The following is a 25,307-nucleotide window of genomic DNA, read 5'->3' on the forward strand; positions in this document are numbered from 1 at the left end:
TTGCTTGTGCACAGAAGTGTTTTGTTTTCGTCTACCGTTATTTACTATTCTAGTATATAAGAGCTTTTATTTTGGTTAAAGGACTAATGTGCCAGGTGTATACAAGGGGTTATTAGGGTTATTTGTAGATTAATCTTTCATTTTAACTGAAATTATACCCGTCACAGACATAATATTTAACTAACCTTATAATTGTAGAACCACATCAGCCTCCCTGGTGACTAAGGCCGTACCTAGCACGACTAGCACCATTAATGCATGCTTAGTGCCACCAGTTCCATGTGGATTTAACAAACTACATCAACAGCATATGCTTAAAAACAGCATATATTTTCCCATGGTGCTATACATACACATTCAATCACATACTGTCTGTCCCCAATTAATCTGAGCCATTCGCGTTCCCAACCACTGACTAGTCCTTTAAGCTGCCTCTGACAAATGGCTGCCCTTAGAAGACTGTCTGTAAATCCAACACATTTTCTGAAAAATAAAAAGTGTGTTTTAGCAATGTACTTAGTTAGCAAAAAAAAAATAAATGGTTTGGAGTTAAAAGCGCCCCTTCCCCCAACTTTTGATTCTGCAGTGAGTTCCATCAAGCAGTGTGTTTTTATCAAAATTGCTGCAAAATATGTTTTTTGTTTTTGTTTTCTTTTTTTTGTTGTTGTAAATATGAAATCCTCAATACATTCAATAAACTCAATAAATTGCGTATTTATTTCATGAAACTCCATTTCTGGACTATTCATGCAGGTTATGAGTACAAAATAGCAGGTGTTTGGATTTTACTGTCAGGAAATGTTGATTTTTGAATGTTGATCTGCATTGTAAATTTAAAATCACAAGTCATGAACACAAACACATACATGTGAAGATCATGTTCAGTTTGTGTGTGCATGTCTTTGTGTGCACTCTGAATTAGTTGAGTGTTTATCAGTGTACGGATCAGCTCTATGCAGGTGCAGCATTAACGTCGGAGTGTTTCCTCTCTCTGAAGTCAGTCTCCTGTATGGAGGGTTTTTCTACCACACTGCTGCAAGCGTCTCTCCTAACACACACACACACACACACACACACACACTCCTCTAGAGAGGGAGGTGGAGTTGTGTTGATCAGCGCTGACGCTCTTTTGATAAATATGGAGAAAGAAAAAATGTCTCCTCTGATTTGTCACTGAAAATGTTTGATGGTTTCCTCTCCTCTTTCTAATAAGGTCATAGTGAGTGTGATTGGCGGCTGTGGGGTCTCTCTCTCTCTCTCTCTCTCTCTCTCTCTCTCTCTCTCTCTCTCTTTCTCTCTCTCTCTCTCAGTGTCTTCAGTCTCTCTGGGGGAGTGGAGGTGTAGCTTGTTCTGCTGCTGAGTTGAACGGAGTGTGTGCATGTCAGAGGGAGATGGACAGCTGTGTGCTTCTCATTCTTCTGTCCTCCATGATCACACCCTCCACAGCTGGTAAGTGAACACAGAAATACATTTCAAATCATAGCTGTAAATTGTAAAAGTAACAGTAATGATAAAGTATAGACGAACTATGTCAGGCACAAACCATTAACTAATCTCCCCCCTCTGTCTCTCTCTCTCTGTCTTTCTCTCTGATTCTTTCTATGGTAAGAAACAGTCAATACGAGGTTGGATGGTGGCAGTCGCTGTGTTGGGAGAGTGGCAATTCTTTATAATGGAACATGGGGAACAGTGTGTGATGATGACTGGGATGTGAGTAATTCGGCAGTGGTGTGTAGAGAGCTGGGCTGTGGAGAGGCTGTAGATACACTGATGGAAGCAGGAGCAGGATCAAGACCAATGTGGACATATGATTTGGACTGTAGTGGATCAGAGCCTTCACTGAACAACTGTAGATCAGCAGGATGGGGAATATATCCTTGTAATAGTAGTGAGGATATTGCAGTCGTATGCTCAGGAGATCTTCTGCCTGATGCTTTTGGTAATAACTCTTTGACACTATATCTTTCATGAGTCATTTTCATTCTGGGGTCAAAACCATGTTTTTCTTAACAGTTGCTGTACCACACATCTAAAATAAGGGGGCTTTAAACAGCATACATTTATAATGGGCTGGTCAGTGATTGATTTCATCATGTTGTGGTGACTGATTTATATAGTGTGTCTTTCAGAATTTGTGATATATGTGAAGCTTTTGTTCCCTCTATCTGTATGTCTTTCCAAACTTCTTATTTTGTTGTACAGACAGTGTGAGGTTGGTGGATGGTGGCAGTCACTGCGCTGGGAGAGTGGAGGTTCTTCATAATGGAACATGGGGAACAGTGTGTGGTGATTACTGGGATATGAGAGATGCTGCTGTGGTGTGTAGAGAACTGGACTGTGGAGAAGCTGTAGATACACTGAGTGAAGCTCACTTCGGATCAGGATCAGGACCAATCTGGATGAACTATGTGGACTGTAATGGATCAGAGTCTACACTGAAAAACTGTAGATCAGCAGGATGGGGTAAACATAACTGTGATCATTCTAAAGATGCTGAGGTCATCTGTTCAGGTGAGCTTTATTTGAAAAAATCAGTTTTTTTTATTTATTTATTTGTTCAAAGATGTCCAATATGTTATGAAAAAAGTGTTGTAGTAAAAATCACCACCTTTTTGTTTTAGGAATCAGGCTGGTTGGAGGTTCTCGCTGCTCTGGGAGAGTAGAGGTTCTTCACAAAGAGACCTGGGGCACAGTGTGTGATGCTGGCTTTGACCAGCAGGATGCAGAGGTTGTGTGTCGAGAGCTGGGCTGTGGGCTTCCTGTGGAGGTGCTGGGAGCAGCTACTTTTGGCAGAGGGGAGGGTCAGGTGTGGTCAGAGGAGCTTCAGTGTCGAGGCAACGAATCTCAGCTTCACTTCTGTCCAACATCAACTTCAACTCAACACAACTGCTCCCATGACAGTGATGTGGGACTGGTGTGTGCTGGTAAGACGGACAGTTTTTTTAATATAAGATTATCTGTGTGCCGAACTTTGTAATCTCTTTTTTTCTTTCTGTTATACAGACAGTGTTAAGTTGGTGAACAGTAGCAGTCCCTGTGCTGGGAGAGTGGAGGTTCTTCATAGAGGACAGTGGGGAACAGTGTGTGATGATTACTGGGATATGAGTGATGCTGCTGTGGTGTGTAGAGAGCTGGGCTGTGGAGAGGCTGTAGATGCACTGAGTGAAGCTCATTTTGGATCAGGTTTAGGACCAATCTGGATGGATGATGTGGACTGTCATGGAACAGAGTCTAGGCTGAAGAACTGTAGACTAAGAGGATGGGGAAGACATAATTGTGATCATGGTCGAGATGCTGGAGTCATCTGTTCAGGTAAGTTACAATCATAGTAAAAAAATATGTGTATATACCAGGTTCGTTCTATGTTGACATGGTTTTTCAGACCTCAACCATCAACTACCATCTTTTAATTACATGACCTAAGGAAACCTAGTTTTCTTAGTCTTGATTTGTGGGCATCAGATATTTTAATGTCAAGGTGTTGGGCAGCTTGTTGAAGTTTTAATAAAGCTTTGCAATTTGTATCAAAGTTAGCTTTTTTGTCAAAACTGCAATATGTGCAGGACATACACGGGATTAAAATTACTCTCAGACCCATGGTGCAACAATAAACATTAAATATAAAATAAACATGAGATAAGACTAAGTATAGAAATGGTCATTTACTATTTTGTAGGAATGTAAGAGTTTAAGTGTTTGTAAAAATAAATAGAGATCCCTGACATTGATACCAGAAGTAAGTGGCATATGCAGCAATGTACTTATAAAGTTTATGAATAAAGTATAAGGGAAAGGGGAGGCAGGGCAGAAAGAGAGTTGAGCATCCAGACAGCCTGGTGGACCAAACTGTCCGTCAGTCTGCTGGTTCTAGCCTGGAGACTCTGCAGTCTCCTCCCTGATGGCAGCTGGTTGAAGAAGCTGTGTAACAGGTGAATAGGGTCCCCCGCCATGCAGAGGGCTTTCCGAGTGAGGCGGTGTGCTGTGTAGGTCATGTAGGGAGGGAAAAAAGGTGCCGACTATTTTCTCAGCTGCTCTCACGATGCGCTGGAGGATCTTACGACAGGATGTGGTTCAGGCGCTGTACCACACAGTGAGGCAGCTGGTGATGATGGGAGTTGGGGCTCTGGCTCTTCTCAGCTTGCGAAGGAAGTAGAGGTCCTGGTGAGCTTTCCTGGCCGGTGATGCTAAGTTGTTGCTTCAGGACAGGACCAGGCGTTTCTTAATAAAGATTAGAAACAAGCCATAACCTTAACAAGAATACTCTAACATTAAATATGAAATATAAATTTTAACTTAAAATAAGGGCTCTCAAAATCATTTGATGGTACAAAAGCAGAGAAAAAAAGAGAAATCTGATATCATTCCACACAGAATTCCAGATATGGTCTGGACAATATTATTGGTTATTGGCACCCTCAATGTAATATTGAGTTGAACACCTTTTGTAAACAGACTTTTAAACCTTTCTACTGGACTTTTGGACCACTCCTCTTTTTCCAACTGCTCCAGGTCTCTCTGATTCGAAGAGTGCCTTTTCCCAGCTGCTGTTTTGGGATCTCTCCACAGATTTGAACTCATTAATGGCCACTTCAGAATTCTCAGAACTCATTAATGGCCACTTCAGAATTCTCTACAGTAAATAGACTGTAGGTTCAAAATGTCCATGGAAAATAAGCCTCTATGCTTTTTTCAGGAGTCAGGCTGGTTGATGGTCCTCATCGCTGCTCTGGGAGAGTTGAGGTTCTTCACAATGAGACCTGGGTCACAGTGTGTGATGCTGGCTTTAACCAGCAGGATGCAGAGGTTGTGTGTCGAGAGCTGGGCTGTGGGCTTCCTGTGGAGGTGCTGGGAGCAGCTGCTTTTGGCAGAGGGGAGGGTCAGGTGTGGTCAGAGGAGCTTCAGTGTAGAGGCAACGAATCTCAGCTTCACTTCTGTCCAACATCATCTTCACTCAAACACAACTGCTCCCATGATAATGATGTGGGACTGGTGTGTGCTGGTAAGAGCTACATTTTAAATTTTTAAATTTTTATTTATGTGATCATTTAAAATAAAAAAATATATATCGAACTTAATCTATCTATCAATTCTATCAATGTTATCTATTTTGCTCTTCTTCTTTTGTATAGTCAGTGTGAGGTTGGTGGATGGTGGCAGTCGCTGTGCTGGGAGAGTGGAGGTTCTTCAAAGAGGACAGTGGGGAACTGTGTGTGATGATGAGTGGGATATGAGAGATGCTGCAGTGGTGTGTAGAGAACTGGACTGTGGAGAAGCTCTAGATGCACTGCAACATGCTTACTTTCAAGCTGGATCAGGACAAATCTGGATGGATAATGTGAACTGTAGAGGGACTGAGTCTGTTCTGAAGAGCTGTAGATCAACAGGATGGGGTAAACAAAACTGTGTTCACATTGAAGATGCTGGAGTCATCTGTTCAGGTAAACTGCAGTCAATGATAATATCCATTACTTCCTGATTATCTACATGTTGCCTTAAATAACGTTAATAATAGACTTAGCATAAATGTTTTATTTCAAAGTTTTAAACAACAAGGGCAATTTTGCTTCACTGTAAACATTAATGTGTGTGCTAACAAGCAATTGAACTGGATTTATTCAACTTAGATACTTTGAATCAAATAATTCAATGTTCAGAATTAATGAAGTGGGTGTGGAATAGCTGGTTTAGAGAATAAAGAATGCCATGGTGTGTCTGAAATAGGCTGTATAGAGCCACACAGATCCTTTATTAGTACCAGCACACAGGTATAAGGAGAATGTCTTTGAATAGATAATGTTGGGTCGATTAAGTTAAGTGGTAGAAGTTAATTGAATGTAGTTGGACTATGAATGTAGAACTACAGCAGAGGAAAAACAAACCTTACAAACATATTCATAGTTAGTTGTTAAACACCAGGTACAGAACATACAAAGAAATAGAGCTAAAAACACTTACAGAACTCATTCCATCTTGGAATCATGTAGTACACCTTGCATTATTATACTGCTATGCTGCATCACAGGAACAGTAAAAACGGCTCCCTATTCATGGTCTTTATAGAATCTGGTCCTGTGCCATTAATCGCAATGGCACACTTGTACCCATAATTTGCACATGCCCGCTTAGATGTTCAAATCTGTAGGGTGTCCCGTTTCTTCAAATTTCCCCAACATGGGTGCTCTTAAGCGACCAAAATGAGTACTGTTTATGCTCTCATAAATTCATGTCCAATTACACACAAGCCCAAAAATAAAGATTTACCATAGTTCATTATCATTAAACATATTTTTTTGCCATTTTAGCACCAGAATGGCAAAAATAGAAGCATCTCTCAGACCCAGCAGTGTGGCAAATGCAGTATTTAGCGTTTTAGTAAGGGTTGTAAAGTGAAGTGTCCTAATTCTGTTCTAAACTCTCCTACACTCATTTCCCTTTCTTCCTGTCATCCGGCAACTTCATAAAAGTGTACAATTTAAGCAAGGGCTTACAAAGAGAATTGTGACCCTCTGCCAACTTGCTGCCAGATGGACTTTGGGCAAGGGAGTTTTTTGACTTGACCAAGTGATTTTTTAAATTCAAAGTATTTTTTGAAATTAATTGCTTACTCCCACATGACCTTTTACTGTATAACAACCACAAGAAACCAAAAAAGCAAGTTACCAGCAACTAGGTAAAAAACTAGATCACAGAGACTTGTGCAGTATCATTAAGACAAAACCTTGTAGATGAAAGGAGCTGAGAGCCATTTATTGTTCTGACATCCATGAATAAAATAGACTCACTGTTCGATAAACCACGTTAACAAGTGCAGGATTAATGAAGCAATGGATATAATTAAGAGATTAAGAGATCTGTTGGGCACATCTAGTGACCTCCAGTGTGGTATCAATTTTGTTTACATCCATTTAATTCTAATTTATTGATTTGTTTAATTCTAAAACATACAGGTTACAGAAAGCCCAGACTTACTGATGGTCCTCATCTGTGCTCTGGGAGAGTGGAGGTGCTTCATGGACATACCTGGGGCACAGTGTGTGATGCTGACTTTGACCAGCAGGATGCAGAGGTTGTGTGTCGAGAGCTGAGCTGTGGGCTCCCTGTGGAGGTGCTGGCAGCAGCTGCTTTTGGCAGAGGGGAGGGTCAGGTGTGGTCAGAGGAGCTTCAGTGTAGAGGGGACGAATCTCAGATCAACTTCTGTAAAACATCATCTTCACTCAAACACAACTGCTCCCATGCCAGTGATGTGGGACTGGTGTGTGCTGGTAAAGTATTTATAATGAACTCTATTTTAAAGGAGGTGGAACACCTTTAGTATATTCTTTGTCTACATGTCCCAAAATATGAATAATAATTTTTCATTTTTCCATGTTCATTTTTGAAACATAATTTATTCAGGTCAAACTCAGGCTCGACTGGCAAATGGTTCCGACTCCTGTTCTGGTCGAGTGGAGCTCCAGTACCTCAGTGAGTGGGGCACAGTGTGTGATGTAAGCTGGGATATGAGAGCTGCCAGTGTCCTCTGTGGTCAGCTGAAGTGTGGGAGTGCTGTGGCTGTGTTGGGGTCAGACTGGTTTGGGGAGGGGAGTGACCGCATCTGGGCTGATGATTTTGATTGTCAGGGGAACGAAACACACCTCTCAAAATGTCCCATTTCATCATGGAGTCGAACTGCATGCTCTCATAAACAGGATGTTGGAGTCATCTGCACTGGTGAGATCTGAAATTGTGTACTGCATCTAATGCACACCACTAAAGTAAATTACTGACAAAACCTACAGAACCCTTCATTCAATGTAAAATAGTAGTTATTGTAGTTAATTGATTATTTTCATCTTCAGGTTCCTCTCTGGCATTTCATGAGGGGCGAGTGCGGTTGTCTGGAGGGATGGAGTGTGAGGGGGAGGTGGAGGTGTATTTCAGGCAGGACTGGAGGAGAGTTCTGCTGGACTCCTGGAGTGAGTCTGAGGCCTCTGTGGTCTGCAGACAGCTGGGCTGTGGTTCTGTACTCAGCATCTCCAGCTCCTCTTCATCCAGTTCTGAACACAGCTACATGTGTGTGACGGGTTTCAACTGCTCTGGGAGTGAAGCTCATCTGGGGAACTGCAGCAGTGCACAAGCATTCAACTGCAGCTCCAGAGAACAGCTGTACATCTCCTGCTCTGGTAATCATTAAAGCAGCTAAATCAAGTGTGGCAAATATCTATTTTTTAATTTAGTTTAAAATATGTTTTTAACATTAATGTCACATCATCAGTCAAATAACTGAGCTTTCAAAATTTCTTTATGTGGAGGAATAATCAATGCACTGTTGTCAACCTTAAACAGCTGTATGAAGATGGTAATGTTGCTTGCTGCATATGTGCTGTGTTTTTGTGTCTATGTATGTGTGTGTGTGTGTGTGTGTGTGTGTGTGTGTGTGTGTGTGTGTGTGTGTAGGTATGTTAACCAGCTCCATCAGGCTGGTTGGTTCTGGGGGAGACTGTGCAGGAAGGCTGGAGGTTTTCCACAGTGGCTCATGGGGGACAGTGAGTGATGACTTGTGGGATATTAAGGATGCGCAGGTGGTCTGCAGACAGCTGCAGTGTGGAGTGGCCCTCAGTGCTCTGGTACCAGCCCAGTTTGGAGCTGGAACTGGTCCCATTTGGCTTAATGAGGTGGAGTGTGAGGGGAGTGAGGCATCTCTGTGGAACTGCAGATATCAGCTGTGTGGAGAGGGAGAATGTGGACATAAAGATGACGTTGGAGTTGTGTGCTCAGGTAAATTGATATTAGATAATACTAGATTAATAGGTTAATACTGAAACCAGCTTCAGAGAAATCTGCATACTGAATACTGAGGATATCCAGGATCCAAAAAAAACTAAAGCTTAGACTCCTATCACCAGAGTTTAAAGAGATCAGACTCACTGAGGGCTGTGAGGGGAATCTGGAGGTGTTCTACAATGGAACCTGGGGGAATGTGTGTGTGAATGGAATGAGTCAAGACACAGCCAGTTTGATCTGTCGAGAGCTGAACTGTGGAAGAACTGGGAGTGAGAAGGGTACCAAAGCAAGAGTGGAATCAGCTCCTAACTGGCTAGATGAAGTGAAATGTAGGAAACATGACTCCAAACTGTGGCAGTGTCCATCATCCTCCTGGGGACAGAACAAGTGTGATAACACCAATGAAGTGACTCGCATTACCTGCTCAGGTAGGCAGCTTGCAGTGTTATGTACATTCATTTGAGTAGAAGGAGAATGAATAGAATTTCCTCTATGTGCCAAGAATACATTCAGAATGATAGACAGGCTGATTTTTGGAGATATAAAAACATAAAGCATTATGCATAAAATGTAATGGCTATTGAATTAATCTATAATTGTGTTTTTACACTTACAGGAGAGGAGAGCCATCTGAAATGCTCCTTATCTCTACCTCTCAGAAAATGCTCAAGTAAGTAACAGACAGATACAAACTGTGGTTAAGAGCACTAATAAGAATGTTTAGATGTTTAGATGAAGTTGTATTCTTGAGTTCAGTGACTCATTTGATTTGTCTTGCTCCTCATGTGTGTAATATAGAGCACCTGCCTCTGAGGCTGAATGGAACAGAGGGGAGCTGCTCTGGGAGGCTGGAGGTGTACCATAACTCAGAGTGGGGGTCTGTCTGTGATGATCTGTGGGACATCAGGGATGCTCAGGTGGTCTGCAGGCAGTTGGGCTGTGGGCCAGCACTGAGTGCTAATGGTAGTGCTGCCTTTGGTGCTGGTGAAGGAGCTATCTGGCTGAACAGAGTGAAGTGTAGAGGGAATGAGATTCACCTGTGGGACTGTACTAATTCCCTGAAGAGACACACTGACTGCTCCCACAGGCAGGACGCTGGAGTCACCTGTGCAGGTCAGAGGAGTCTGTTGGATCATGGAGTTTCTGATTCATAAAAATACTTTTATCCCAGAATTCTTCATATGTACATTGTTTAATTTCTGTATCTACAGAAATATCTGTACTTTCTACTACCACTGCACCCATAACAACCATCTACAGCATTATGGGTACTCATCTTTTGTTGTTTTTACTTTTTCTAAATGTTTCTAGATAAATGGTTAAGATCTGTGAAGTTTGAGTTATGTTGTTATGTCCAGGTGGTCAAACTGTGAAGAGTACAAACCCTCCTCCATCAGCTGTTCCCTACATCTATCCAGTGTCTCTCCTGGTGCTGGGAATGTTACTCCTCCTGGCCTTAGTGCTTCTGGTTGTGCTGTTTAACCAGAACAGAGTGTTCAGGAGAGGTAGGGAGATTCAGAGATCATCTACAATCCACTTTCTGTACATTCTCTAAACATCATCAGTCCTTCAGTCTGTCATCAGTCTTCTCTTCTACTGAACTGACTCCATGTTTCTCTCTGTCTCTCTCACAGTGCTCTCTAAGAGGAGGCAGAAGACTCTGACTGAGCCAGTCTATGAGGAGATTGACCGCAAACACACCTCTAAAACTGCACAAAGGGGTATGTGTACACTAATCAGCCGTAACATTAGTACCACATATCTATCTTGAGGTCCCTATTGTGCCATCAAAGCAGATTCTGATGAGATTTAATGACTGACTGAGAGATTAGGTTCGAGAGTGACTGACTGAGTCAGGGATTAGGTTAGAGAGTGGGTGACTGAGTCAGGAATAAGATTAGAGGGTGAGTGACTGAGTGAGAGATTAGGTTAGAGAGTGAGTAACTGAGTGAGAGATTAGATTAGAGAGTGAGTGACTGAGTGAGAGATTAGGTTCGAGAGTGAGTGACTGAGTCAGGGATTAGATTAGAGAGTGAGTGACTGAGTGAGGGATTAGATTAGAGAGTGAGTGACTGAGTTAGAGATTAGGTTAGAGAGTGAGTGACTAAGTGAGTGATTAGGATAGATAGTGAGTGACTGAGTGAGAGATTAGATTAGATAGTGAGTGACTAAATCAGGGATTAGGTTCGAGAGTGAGTGACTGAGTCAGGGATTAGATTAGAGAGTGAATGACTGAGTTAGAAATTAGGTTAGAGAGTGAGTGACTGAGTGAAGGATTAGATTTGAGAGTGAGTGACTGAGTGAGAAATTAGGTTAGATAGTGAGTGACTGAGTGAGGGATTAGATTAGATAGTGAGTGACTAAGTGAGGGATTAGATTAGATAGTGAGTGACTGAGTGAGGGATTAGATTAGATAGTGAGTGACTGAGTTACAGATTAGGTTAGAGAGTGAGTGACTGAATGAGGGATTAGATTAGAGAGTGAATGACTGAGTGAGAGATTAGATTTGATAGTGAGTGACTAAGTGAGGGATTAGATTAGATAGTGAGTGACTGAGTGAGGGATTAGATTAGAGAGTGAGTGACTGAGTGAGGGATTAGGTTAGAGAGTGAGTGACTGAGTGAGGGATTAGGTTAGAGAGTGAATGACTGAATGAGGGATTAGATTAGAGAGTGAGTGACTGAGTGAGAGATTAGATTTGATAGTGAGTGACTAAGTGAGGGATTAGATTAGATAGTGAGTGACTGAGTGAGGGATTAGATTAGAGAGTGAGTGACTGAGTGAGAGATTAGGTTAGAGAGTAAGTGACTGAGTGAGGGATTAGGTTAGAGAGTGAATGACTGAATGAGGGATTAGATTAGAGAGTGAGTGACTGAGTGAGGGATTAGATTAGAGAGTGAGTGACTGAGTGAGAGATTAGGTTCAAGAGTGAGTGACTGAGGAAGGGATTAGGTTAGAGAGTGAGTGACTGAGTGAAGGATAAGATTAGAGAGTGAGTGACTGAGTGAGGGATTAGGTTAGAGAGTGAGTGACTGAGTCAGGGATTAGATTAGAGGGTGAGTGACTGAGTTAGAGATTAGGTTAGAGAGTGACTGACTGAGTGAGAGATTAGGTTAGAGAGTGAGTGACTGAGTGAGAGATCAGGTTAGAGAGTGAGTGACTGAGTTAGAGATTAGGTTAGAGAGTAAGTGACTGAGTGAGGGATTAGGTTAGAGAGTGAATGACTGAATGAGGGATTAGATTAGAGAGTGAGTGACTGAGTGAGGGATTAGATTAGAGAGTGAGTGACTGAGTGAGAGATTAGGTTCAAGAGTGAGTGACTGAGGAAGGGATTAGGTTAGAGAGTGAGTGACTGAGTGAGGGATAAGATTAGAGAGTGAGTGACTGAGTGAGGGATTAGGTTAGAGGGTGAGTGACTGAGTCAGGGATTAGATTAGAGAGTGAGTGACTGAATGAGAGATTAAGTTCGAGAGTGAGTGACTGAGGAAGGGATTAGGTTAGAGAGTAAGTGACTGAGTGAGAGATTAGGTTAGAGAGTGAGTGACTGAGTGAGAGATTAGGTTAGAGAGTAAGTGACTGAGTGAGGGATTAGGTTAGAGAGTGAATGACTGAATGAGGGATTAGATTAGAGAGTGAGTGACTGAGTGAGGGATTAGATTAGAGAGTGAGTGACTGAGTGAGAGATTAGGTTCGAGAGTGAGTGACTGAGGAAGGGATTAGGTTAGAGAGTAAGTGACTGAGTGAGGGATTAGGTTAGAGAGTGAATGACTGAGTGAGGAATAAGATTAGAGAGTGAGTTACTGAGTTAGAGATTAGGTTAGAGAGTGAGTGACTGAGTGAGAGATTAGGTTAGAGAGTGAGTGACTGAGTTAGAGATTAGGTTGGAGAGTAAGTGACTGAGTGAGGGATTAGGTTAGAGAGTGAGTGACTGAGTCAGGGATTAGATTAGAGAGTGAGTGACTGAGTGAGGGATTAGATTAGAGAGTGAGTGACTGAGTTAGAGATTAGGTTAGAGAGTGAGTGACTAAGTGAGTGATTAGGATAGATAGTGAGTGACTGAGTGAGAGATTAGATTAGATAGTGAGTGACTAAATCAGGGATTAGGTTCGAGAGTGAGTGACTGAGTCAGGGATTAGATTAGAGAGTGAATGACTGAGTTAGAAATTAGGTTAGAGAGTGAGTGACTGAGTGAAGGATTAGATTTGAGAGTGAGTGACTGAGTGAGAAATTAGGTTAGATAGTGAGTGACTGAGTGAGGGATTAGATTTGATAGTGAGTGACTAAGTGAGGGATTAGATTAGATAGTGAGTGACTGAGTGAGGGATTAGATTAGATAGTGAGTGACTGAGTTACAGATTAGGTTAGAGAGTGAGTGACTGAATGAGGGATTAGATTAGAGAGTGAATGACTGAGTGAGGGATTAGATTTGATAGTGAGTGACTGAGTGAGAGATTAGATTTGATAGTGAGTGACTAAGTGAGGGATTAGATTAGATAGTGAGTGACTGAGTGAGGGATTAGATTAGAGAGTGAGTGACTGAGTGAGAGATTAGGTTAGAGAGTAAGTGACTGAGTGAGGGATTAGGTTAGAGAGTGAATGACTGAATGAGGGATTAGATTAGAGAGTGAGTGACTGAGTGAGGGATTAGATTAGAGAGTGAGTGACTGAGTGAGAGATTAGGTTCAAGAGTGAGTGACTGAGGAAGGGATTAGGTTAGAGAGTGAGTGACTGAGTGAAGGATAAGATTAGAGAGTGAGTGACTGAGTGAGGGATTAGGTTAGAGAGTGAGTGACTGAGTCAGGGATTAGATTAGAGGGTGAGTGACTGAGTTAGAGATTAGGTTAGAGAGTGACTGACTGAGTGAGAGATTAGGTTAGAGAGTGAGTGACTGAGTGAGAGATTAGGTTAGAGAGTGAGTGACTGAGTTAGAGATTAGGTTAGAGAGTAAGTGACTGAGTGAGGGATTAGGTTAGAGAGTGAATGACTGAATGAGGGATTAGATTAGAGAGTGAGTGACTGAGTGAGGGATTAGATTAGAGAGTGAGTGACTGAGTGAGAGATTAGGTTCAAGAGTGAGTGACTGAGGAAGGGATTAGGTTAGAGAGTGAGTGACTGAGTGAGGGATAAGATTAGAGAGTGAGTGACTGAGTGAGGGATTAGGTTAGAGGGTGAGTGACTGAGTCAGGGATTAGATTAGAGAGTGAGTGACTGAATGAGAGATTAAGTTCGAGAGTGAGTGACTGAGGAAGGGATTAGGTTAGAGAGTAAGTGACTGAGTGAGAGATTAGGTTAGAGAGTGAGTGACTGAGTGAGAGATTAGGTTAGAGAGTAAGTGACTGAGTGAGGGATTAGGTTAGAGAGTGAATGACTGAATGAGGGATTAGATTAGAGAGTGAGTGACTGAGTGAGGGATTAGATTAGAGAGTGAGTGACTGAGTGAGAGATTAGGTTCAAGAGTGAGTGACTGAGGAAGGGATTAGGTTAGAGAGTGAGTGACTGAGTGAGGGATAAGATTAGAGAGTGAGTGAATAAAGTAGAGAGTAAATGACCATTTGAGTGACTGAGTGGAATTGGTTAAATGACTGAGTTGGTCAGAGAAAAGTATGTTTCCGAATCAGAGTATTTGAGTTAGTGATCACGTGAAAGACAGTAAGTGAGGGAATTAGCATCAGACAAGCATTCTGAAGGGGTTTCATGACTGTTCTGATTTCTAACAGAACCTATCTCAGAAGAACAGCATTCAGGATATGAGGATGTGGATGAGGAGCTTCTCTCAGGTGGGAGGATCAGATTGTGTGTGTGTGTGTGTGTGTGTGTGTGTCTGTGTGTGTGTGCAAAATTCCCCTGTCACTTTACAATGTGTTACAATCACCATTTAGAAATAATTAAAATTTAACTCTGAATAGCTTTAGTTTCCATTCAGATTTTTTTGTGTGACTTTCCAGTAGTTTCTTAGACTGGAGCTCCCAAATCACTCTACTGAAAGTTCAGGTTCTAAAGGTCTGACTGTTACACTAGTCTCTCTGAATGAGTGTTATTGTAGTTAAAAGTAATAATCTTTCTTCTGTTTTTCCAGAAAAGTCTCAGACTGGAGTAAAGGCGGAATGTTATGATGATGTCATCACCAGTGGTCTGATAAGTGAGTTCCTTTATTAATGAATCTCCTGATTTGATTTTACATTAAACTACAGTGTAAAAATCTGATGCCCGGGTTATAAAGACAGTCTGCTTTTATATGATTTAGGTGATGCAGTAAAAAAGGGCCTAGCAGAGAACTATGATGATGTCATCACTGCTGTATCAGGAGTGTTTCTGTTTTTAGTTTAGATAGGCAAAGGTTTTAGTTTAGATAGACATAGAAATTAAATAGACATTATCAAAACAATAACAATAACAACAACAACAGACAAACCAGCACAAAAAAGCCCTAATAAACACTTCTGGCAGATATTAAATATATCTGTGTTTTTGGTTTAGAGGCTGTAGCATTGGATTATGATGATGTCATCAGTGGTGATCAGAAGTCAGCAACAGGTATGACTGTAATGTATCAATACTGTAATATCCAGCATGAACACAGTCACTGATGATACTGATGCTGATTTAAGGTCCCTCATACATACACATACACACACACACGTACCCTATTTCAAACATGGTTTTGGAACATGTTCATGGAAAGAACCCTTTGAATCACGTTTATTTCTAGTAGTGTTTCTAATGTGGATAAATTATTTAAAACTGAATTTACAATCTTGTTGTTATAATTGATCTTCTCATGTTGGTGTTTTTGAAACCAGGGATCTATGATGATATCATTCCTGCTGAAGAGGATGTAGGAGGGGTAAATGGTGAGGGGCTTCCTGTTATTTGTAGTGTGTTATGAGTGAAGTAATTTAAGTGAATTGCATAGGAAGGTTAAAGCTTAATGCTTTAACAGTCACACAAACAATACTTTGCCAAAAATATTAGTTGTCAAATTCTTCACAGTGTTCACTGTAGCATTTATACACATGAATATGTCTTAGCATGGAGTTGGTTCTTGAAATATATTTTGTAATGTGACTGAAATGTTCTTTTGGACATTAATGAACTTAAGCTGACCTGCGGCCTAATAAATCTGTTTATTTTACAGACTATGATGATGTGGAGGTGGAGCCTCAGACAGAGATGAATCATGTGGCTGGGAGACCACACACAGTGTCTTTACAGTAAAATCTTACATTCACTATACTGCCAAAAGTATTCACTCACCCATCCAAATCATCAAATTCAGGTTTTTCAATTAATTCCATGGCCACAGGTGTATAAAACTCAAGCACCTAGGCATGCGGACTGCTTCTACAAATATTTGTGAAAGAATGGGTTGCTCTCAGGAGCTCAGTGAATTCCAGCATGGTACCATGATACGATGCCACCTGTGAAACAAGTCTAGTCATGAAATTTCTCACTACTAAATATTCCACAGTCAACTGTCAGTAGTATTATAACAAAGTGTAAATGTTTGGAAATGACAGCAACTCATAAATGCCCACATAAATGACAGAGCGGGGTCAGCGAATGCGAAACACACTCCTAAACCTTGTGGAAAGCCTTCCCAGAAGAGTTGAAGCTGGGTGTTACTCAAGTTCATATGCATGCGAAAGCAGGCGAGCGAAAACTTTTGGCAATATAGTGTATTTCCTTTCATCATTTTAGGTTACCAGCTGTGGTCAGTTACAGTCTCTGAACAGCTGTGTTAAACATGTAGTGTTTGTTTTAAAAACATCTGTAAAAACATCATTAGGAAGATGTGACACTTTCAGAAATAAATGTTCCAATGTTGAATTATAGTTTGAGCATAGGAATGGTTTTGCTGGAGGTCTTGCATTTAAGGGTTGTGAAGTGCTTACTAACCTCCCCTGGAAAACTGTATATACGACACATGGTATGGCAACACTGTTGGAAACTTGAAATGGATTAACTGTCTGCTAGGTGACACATCAACAATTCACCTAAAAAAAGGAAAACAGGTCCAGGTACAAAACAAAAAATAACCCAAACAACATTAACAGAAGCATTATAGTCTATGTAAAAAAAAAAAAAAAAAAACTGTACCACCACTGTACCACCACTGTACCAACTGGTGCCTCTATGTGAATGTTCCTGTTCTCACACACATACACACAAACATGTAAACATATATAATGCAGATATTGTAAATAGCTATGGTTTCATACATTAATTGAAGGCTTTATTAAGTGTGTGTGTGAAAAAATAGTAGTTGATGTCCTCCCTCTATAGGATGACCCAATTTAGGAAAAGAAAGAATTCTGTTTTACCATTAAAAAAGTTTCTTTTTTTTCCTTTTTTTTTTTGGGGGGGGGGGGGGGGGTGTTTAATGTCATTACTTTTACTTAGGTTTTTTTTTTTACTATTTTAGAATGTAACCAACTGTGTGATCCACGAATGTACTGAGTATTAAGGTGTACAAGTGTACAGAGGTTGGAGAAAGATTTTCTCTATTTTTCTATGTGTATCCCTTTGTTGTGTTACTCTTTAAGTACATACAGTAAGGGCAGTCTGATCAGTGCACTTGTAGTTATGATCAAATCATTCTTAAAATATTGTTAATCAACTTCATTCCAGCAACACATTATCACACAGTCTTCACGTTGTTACAGAGCTCAGTGACCTGAAATTCATTTATGTACTGTAAAACCTGACTATAAAAAGCTTATACAAAAATAGTGTTTACATTTAATCTAGAAAAAAACTGAAAAAACATTTTCAAATGAATATAACATTTATTTAGATTGTATTTATAGAGGAAATGTTGCCATAAATGGGATATATATAATGGGATGTAAATGACTGTAAAAGATTAGCTGAGGTACGGTAATAGCTGTTATTCTTTCAGTAGCATAGCTGATGTCATATACAAACTACCCACATAACATGTTGATGTGGGGCCAGTGATAGGACTAAGTATGGCTAAACATTGGCCCATCTGGGTTGTACCCTATATACAGGGCCTAGATGAGGCCCATGTAAGATTAAGGTGGGCTGTAGAAATGGGGCTCATTTGAGAAGTAAAAAGTAAAAAGTCCCAGTAAAAACACATGTACTCATCCATGGCCAAGTGAGAGACTACGGCTTATTGAACAAAGGTCAAAAGGTCAAGTTGAACAAATTTCAGTGAATGTCTTGGTTGAGGGCTCCTGATTAATTATAAGATCATATGGACACCGTCTGACAAATTCAGACTCATTTTCACTTGTCTCCTGTATTCCAAAGAGGAGATAAGGCCCAATTCCCCCCCCAGTGTGTTATATAATTATATAATTATGGGATGTATATCAAAGAGTAAAAAGATCCGAACAACATTGCAAACTCAGTTACGTCAGAGAATGAATCACGAGTCAAGTATTTCTGACATTTTTGAAAATGCCAGATGTTCAAATATATTTTTGGTATTGTTGAAAATCTTTAGAATGTACCACACACCTCAATAGATCAGTACATATGAAATGAAGCATCATCTGTGTTAAAAGACCACTGATTGACAATTATAGCACATGAAGACCTTTTGATAACCTCTGACTTCTTTTTCTTTTTTACTTTTTGTGCACAAGCTCAAAATTAGACCTTGCTATGTCTCATTGGCCAATGCTGCAGTAGGCCTCATTGTGCTAGTTTGTACTTGAACCCCCAGCATATAATATTCTTCTATGTTTAAAGTAACATTTTTACCCTATTCCATACACTGAATATAGGAGAATACAAAGCCATATTAGGACAAAAGCTCTGACCTCAGCTGACCAGTGCAGTGAAAAATGTGCTTCACAGCCCTAAACTCCCATTTTCTACATTTACTGATTATTAATCCTCTGCTGCCATCTTGTGGCGAAAAAAAAGTACTGCAGTGAGTAAAACCCTGTTTCTGCGAGAGCTGAACTGCAGCTGTGTTTGTAAAAGTACAGACTTAAAGCATTGTGAAATAAAGCTATTAATTTCTGACAATATAAATTATGACCTTTATTAAATCAGAGGAATTTCTACATTTCTGGTCTTTTAGCGAGATCTGTTAACTTTTTATATTTTGTTAAAATTTTTTATATCCACATCGGCCCTGCTTACATTTATTTATTGTTGTGTTGTTAATAGTTCTTCAATAACTTTTGTTGTATTTAATCTAAAAATGTATGTTTGTTTCTTTCTGAATAACTCTGCAATAACATGTTATGTCAGAATTTTAACTCCTTGTCTGAAACTTCGACTTATTCATTGGAAGACTATGGCTTATTGTACAAAGGTCAAAAGGTCAAGTTGAACAAATTTCAGTGAATGTCTTGGTTGAGGGCTCCTGATTAATTATAAGATCATATGGACACCGTCTGCCAAATTCAGACTCATTTTCACTTGTCTCCTGTATTCCAAAGAGGAGATACTCAGGCCCAATACTCCCACAGTGTGTTAGGCCTTATATAATTATGGGATGTATATAAAAGAGTTAAACATTGAGATCCGAACAACATGGCGAACACAGTTACGTCAGAGAATGAACCACGAGTCAAGTATTTCTGACATTTTTGAAAATGCCAGATGTTCAAATTGTTGGTAGTGTTGAAAATCTTTAGAATGTACTACACACCTCAATAGATCAGTACATATGAAATTAAGCATCATCTGTGTTAAAAGACCACTGATTGACAATTATAGCACATGAAGACCTTTTGATAACCTCTGACTTCTTTTCCTTTTTTCCTTTTTGTGCAGAAACTCAAAACTAATAGACCTTATGTCTCATTGGCCAATGCTGCAGTAGGCCTCATTGTGCTAGTTTGTACTTGAACCCCCAGCATATAATATTCTTCTATGTTTAAGGTAACATTCTTACCCTATTCCATACACTGAATATAGCAGAATACAAAGCCATATTAGGACACCAGCGCTGACCTCAGGTGACCAGTGCAGTGACAAATATGCTTCAGCCCTAAACTCCCATTTTCTACATTTACTGATTATTAATCCTCTGCTGCTCCACCTTGTGGAGAAGAAAATGTACTGCAGTGAGTAAAACCCTGTTTCTGTAAGAGCTGAACTGCAGCTGTGTTTGTAGAAGTACAGAATTAAAGGATTGTGATTAAAAACTATTAATTTACAATACAAATTGCCTGTAAACCTTTACAGTATAACATTTTCTCCATTTAAATATGAAACTAACTTTCAATAAATAGTTTATTTTATGACTGACAAACTTGTATTTCTTTTTACATTAATTTGCTCTGTGTGTGTGTGTGTGTGTGTGTGTGTGTATTGGGAGGGGCTTTATCAGAGTGTGGATCAGCTCTCTGCAGGTGCAGCATTAAAGCTGGAGTGTTTCCTCTCTCTGAAGTCAATCTCCTGTATGTTGGAGGGTTTTTCTACCACACTGCTGCCAGTGTCTCTCCTGTCGCACACACACACACACACACACACACACACACACACACACTCCTCTAGAAAGGGAGGTGGGGTTGTGTTGATCAGCGCTGACGCTCTTTTGATAAATATGGAGAAAGACAAAAATGCCTCCTCTGATTTGTCACTGAAAGTGTTTGATGGTTTCCTCTCCTCTTTCTAATAAGGTCATAGTGAGTGTGATTGGCGGCTGTGGGGTCTCTCTCTCTCTCTCTCTCTCTCTCTCTCTCTCTCTCTCAGTGTCTTCAGTCTCTCTGGGGGAGTGGAGGTGAAGCTTGTTCTGCTGCTGAGTTGAACGGAGTGTGTGCAGGTCAGAGGGAGATGGACAGCTGTGTGCTTCTCATTCTTCTGTCCTCCATGATCACACCCTCCACAGCTGGTAAGTGAACTCTCAAATATAAAATATAAATAAAATAACTCTAAAATATCTGAAACTTTAGGATGTTCTAGTTTCATAGTTCTGTTTTTTTTTTCATAAAATGTGATGAATAGACTATTTAACATTTTGTATTAATAACACTTTCTTTAACTTTGTAATTATTTGATTATTTATTCCCAAATTGCATTATTGACCCCTTAAAAATGCCTATGGCCCACCAGCGGACTAAAAATGTTATTACAAACTTCTGTTAACAAAGAAAAGCCCCACCAGTTTGGATAGAATTCTCTGTAGTTATTAAAAAATACACCTACAGTGTGTGATAAGCTTTCTGCATTAAGGGGTTAAACTCTCTCTCTCTCTCTCTCTCTCTCTCTCTCTCTCTGTTGTACAGGCAGTGTGAGGTTGGTGGATGGGAATAATCACTGTTCTGGGAGAGTGGAGGTTCTTCGTAATGGACAGTGGGGAACAGTGTGTCGTATTGGGTGGGAAACTAAAGATGCTGCAGTGGTGTGTAGAGAGCTGGGCTGTGGAGATGCTCAGGATATTGCTCAATTTGGTCCTGGATCAGGACCAATATTGATGGGATATGTGTGGTGTACTGGTTCAGAGTCTTCACTGAATAATTGTGATTTTGCTTCATGGTATGGTGATTACTGTACTTCCCATGATCAAGATGCTGGAGTCTTCTGTTCAGGTATGCTGCCCTGACTGCTGAAAATCTAACATTTTTCACTGACATTTAAAGTAATACAATACAATACATAATTTTTCATTATTTCACCATTACATCATTAAACTCCCTCCCTCTCTCTCTCTCTCTCTCTCTCTCTCTGTTGTACAGGAAGTGTAAGGTTGGTGGATGGGAATAATCACTGTTCTGGGAGAGTGGAGATTCTTCGTAATGGAACATGGGGAACTGTATGTGATGATGAGTGGGATATGAAAGATGCTGCAGTGGTGTGTAGAGAGCTGGACTGTGGAGAGGCTCAGGATATTGCTCAGTTTGGTTCTGGATCAGGATCAATTTTGATGGGATATGTGAATTGTAGTGGATCAGAGTCTTCACTGAATAACTGTGATATTAATTCAGATTATACTACACAATACTGTACTTCTCATGATCTAGATTCTGGAGTCACCTGTTCAGGTACGCTGCCCTGACTGCTGAAAAACTCACATTTATCAATGACATTAGTAGACAACAGCTTCCAATAATTTCTAACAATAAAGTGGTTAATATAATATAATTTAATAATCATTTATATATTTTTATATATTTATTTAAATTAATATTATGAATGTATGTTATTATTTATTACATCATTACATCATTCACTTCTCTCTCTCTCTTTTTCTCTCTTTCTCTGTTGTACAGGCAGTGTGAGGTTGGTGGATGGTGGCAGTCGCTGTTCCGGGAGAGTGGAGGTTTATCGTAAAGAACAGTGGGGAACAGTGTGTCGTTATAACTGGGATCTGACAGATGCTGCAGTGGTGTGTAGAGAGCTGAGCTGTGGAGAGGCTCAGGTTGTTCCTCAGTTTGGTTCTGGATCAGGATCAATATTGATGGGATATGTGAATTGTGAGGGATCAGAGTCTTCACTGAATAACTGTGATTTTAATTCACGGTATACTGATTACTGTACTTCTCATGATCTAGATGCTGGAGTCATCTGTTCAGGTACGCTGCCCTGACTGCTGAAAATCTGACATTAAAACACACTAACACACTACTCACTAACAATGAATATTTATTACAACTTCAGATGTAAATATACATTTAAAATATCTTTACATTTTATTTATATTCTTTTCAGTTCAGGATTTTACTGATATAAAACATTGATTTTCTATTTTCTATGGATCTGCTGTGTCCAAAAATCACAAATTCTAATGTGTAAAGTCCGATTTGTAAAATGTAACTTATAGCGGAATGTGTCTGGAGTTTATATAATAATCAGTCCCTCAGTTAGTCAGTGATGGTCATATCTATAATTCCTGAGATCTGGTGAAGTGTAAGTGATGAAATGTCTGTTAATACACAGGAGATAAACCCAGACTTGCTGATGGTCCTCATGTTTGCTCTGGGAGACTTGAGGTGCTTGTTAACAATGAATGGTCTACAGTGTGTAATGCTGACCAGCAGGATGCAGAGGTTGTGTGCCGAGAGCTGGGCTGTGGGCTTCCTGTGGAGGTGCTGGGAGCAGCTGCTTTTGGGAGAGGAAAGGGTCAGGTGTGGTCACTTCAGTGTACAGGCAATGAATCTCAGATTTACTTCTGCCCAAAATCATCTTCACTCAAACACAACTGCTCCCATGACGGTGATGTGGGGATAATCTGTTCTGGTTAAGTTCCAACTTTTTAAAGTTTTGTAAAAAGAGTGTGTATATATAAGCAAACAACTGTTTCCATTAGAGATCCACTCTAGTCCTCATACTCCTGTATTAAGCTTTCATTTGTATATTCAGGTCACACTCAGGCTCGACTGGTGAACAGCTCAGACTCCTGTTCTGGTCGAGTGGAGCTCCAGTACCTCAGTGAGTGGGGCACAGTGTGTGATGTAAGCTGGGATATGAGAGCTGCCAGTGTCCTCTGTGGTCAGCTGAAGTGTGGGACTGCTGTGGCTGTGTTGGGGTCAGACTGGTTTGGGGAGGGGAGTGACCGGATCTGGGCTGATGAGTTTGATTGTCAGGGGAACGAAACACATCTGTCAAAATGTCCCATTTCATCATGGAGTCGAACTGCATGCTCTCATAAACAGGATGTTGGAGTCATCTGCAGTGGTGAGATCTGAAATGGTTCACTGTATCTTGGAGTAAAACTCTGTGTTAATGAACACTGTTCTACTGTGAGACAATGATCACCTCAAACAAGCAGAAAGGCTTTAAGATAAGTGATTATCTTCCTCTTCAGGTTCCTCTCTAGCATTTCATGAGGGGCGAGTGCGGTTGTCTGGAGGGATGGAGTGTGAGGGGGAGGTGGAGGTGTACTTCAGGCAGGACTGGAGGAGAGTTCTGCTGGACTCCTGGAGTGAGTCTGAGACTTCTGTGGTCTGCAGACAGCTGGGCTGTGGCTCTGTACGCAGCATCTCCAGTTCCTCTCCATCCAGTTCTAAACACAGCTCCATGTGTGTGACGGGTTTCAACTGTTCTGGGAGTGAAGCTCATCTAGGGAACTGCAGCAGTGCACAAGCAGTCAGCTGCCGCTCCAGAAAACAGCTTCACATAAACTGCTTTAGTAAGTGTAACAGTAGAAAATTATTAAAAAGGATACAGTGGCATTTTGTCAATTTGTTCGTTCAATACTGTGAATGACTGTGTGTGTATGTGTGTGTGTGTGTGTGTGTGTGTGTGTGGAATGTAGATAAGGTTAATCAAGTCCACAGCTCCATCAGACTGGTTGGGTCTGGGGGAGACTGTGCAGGAAGGCTGGAAGTGTTCCACAGTGGCTCATGGGGGACAGTGAGTAATGAATTGTGGGATATTAAGGATGCACAGGTGGTCTGCAGACAGCTGCAGTGTGGAGTGGCCCTCAGTGCTCTGGTACCAGCCCGTTTTGGAGCTGTAACTGGACCCATATGGCTGAATGAGGTGGAGTGTGAGGGGAATGAGGCGTCTCTGTGGAACTGCAGATATCAGCTGTGTGAGGGTGAATGTGGACACAAGGATGATGTAGGAGTTGTGTGCTCAGGTAACACCATTGAGAGAATAAATTACATAATAAATAAATTTCTTAATTATGTTAATTAGAGACTTAACATTAGACTCAGTATAATTCTTTCTCCCACCAGAGTTTAGGGAAATCAGACTCACTAAGGGCTGTGAGGGGAATCTGGAGGTGTTCTACAATGGAACCTGGGGGAATGTGTGTGTAAATGGGATGGATGAAGAAACAGTAAGTTTAATTTGTCGAGAGCTGAACTGTGGAAGAACTGGCAGTGAGTCCTCGACCAAAGCAAGAGTGGAATCAGCTCCTAACTGGCTGGATGATGTGAAATGTAGGAAACATGACTCCACGCTGTGGCAGTGCCCATCTTCTCCCTGGGGACAGAACAAGTGTGATAACACCAATGAAGTGACTAGCATTACCTGCTCAGGTAGGACAATTGCAGTGATTTAGTAAGTTGATTTGAGGAGAATGTTTAGACTGTTTCTGTTATTTACTGTGTAAAAGTCTGCATTCTGCTTTCTGCAATTTTGCAACAGTATGTGCGAAATGAATTCTAGGTTGAACTTGGGATGTTACTGATGAGTGTTTCAGAAGTCCACAAGGACACAAGTACAGGCAAGAATGCAGATTGAGAATCAAGTAAAGGCTTTTATTTTACTGTCATTCCATCTGAGTAGTGATATGATGGTCCTTCAGAACCATGATGCAACATGAATCAGAAAAATACAGGACAAATGAACCGATTCAGGTTTGAATCTGGGTTTTGATAAAGTAATTTTTTTAGTTTTCAAGTCAACTTAAAAATACTGTGATATGCATTTTGCTCATACTGCTCACTACTAAGAGAACCAAGGAGAATGTGACACTGTGTGTCCATTCTGCAGTTGCATGCACACTGACTCCTACATACACTCTCAAATCAACTCAAATCAAATCAAATCAAATCACGTTTATTGACACATTACACATTGACACATTACACAGGTGTAAAGGTGAGTAAAAAAAACATCGTCCCTCACAGTAGTACAAAAAAGAACATATTTAAAAATAGAAA

At 40.6% G+C, this 25,307-nt stretch overlaps 1 protein-coding gene across 1 annotated transcript in view; it reads left to right on the forward strand.

The window, feature by feature from the left end:
* Positions 1-1,865: 1,865 nt before the first annotated feature.
* The window catches only part of LOC140549425 (antigen WC1.1-like), a 29,728-nt gene continuing 6,286 nt past the window's right edge, over positions 1,866-25,307 (forward strand). Inside the window, exons 1-26 of the mRNA XM_072673067.1 lie at positions 1,866-1,939; positions 2,203-2,511; positions 2,622-2,973; positions 3,008-3,312; positions 4,694-4,999; positions 5,130-5,438; positions 6,948-7,262; positions 7,396-7,710; positions 7,839-8,162; positions 8,437-8,757; positions 8,886-9,191; positions 9,380-9,433; positions 9,562-9,876; positions 9,975-10,031; positions 10,122-10,268; positions 10,398-10,505; positions 14,493-14,540; positions 15,035-15,043; positions 15,561-15,614; positions 20,979-21,281; positions 21,429-21,734; positions 21,963-22,269; positions 22,643-22,929; positions 23,053-23,367; positions 23,498-23,821; positions 23,948-24,302. Of these exons, the coding sequence (XP_072529168.1) occupies positions 2,301-2,511; positions 2,622-2,973; positions 3,008-3,312; positions 4,694-4,999; positions 5,130-5,438; positions 6,948-7,262; positions 7,396-7,710; positions 7,839-8,162; positions 8,437-8,757; positions 8,886-9,191; positions 9,380-9,433; positions 9,562-9,876; positions 9,975-10,031; positions 10,122-10,268; positions 10,398-10,505; positions 14,493-14,540; positions 15,035-15,043; positions 15,561-15,614; positions 20,979-21,281; positions 21,429-21,734; positions 21,963-22,269; positions 22,643-22,929; positions 23,053-23,367; positions 23,498-23,821; positions 23,948-24,302 (6,053 nt within the window). The 5' untranslated portion in view covers positions 1,866-1,939; positions 2,203-2,300. The remainder of the gene's footprint in view (positions 1,940-2,202; positions 2,512-2,621; positions 2,974-3,007; positions 3,313-4,693; positions 5,000-5,129; positions 5,439-6,947; positions 7,263-7,395; positions 7,711-7,838; positions 8,163-8,436; positions 8,758-8,885; positions 9,192-9,379; positions 9,434-9,561; positions 9,877-9,974; positions 10,032-10,121; positions 10,269-10,397; positions 10,506-14,492; positions 14,541-15,034; positions 15,044-15,560; positions 15,615-20,978; positions 21,282-21,428; positions 21,735-21,962; positions 22,270-22,642; positions 22,930-23,052; positions 23,368-23,497; positions 23,822-23,947; positions 24,303-25,307) is intronic.

The sequence above is a fragment of the Salminus brasiliensis genome, chromosome 2 (genome assembly GCF_030463535.1).
Source record: "Salminus brasiliensis chromosome 2, fSalBra1.hap2, whole genome shotgun sequence".
NCBI classification, from domain to species: Eukaryota; Metazoa; Chordata; class Actinopteri; order Characiformes; family Bryconidae; genus Salminus; species Salminus brasiliensis.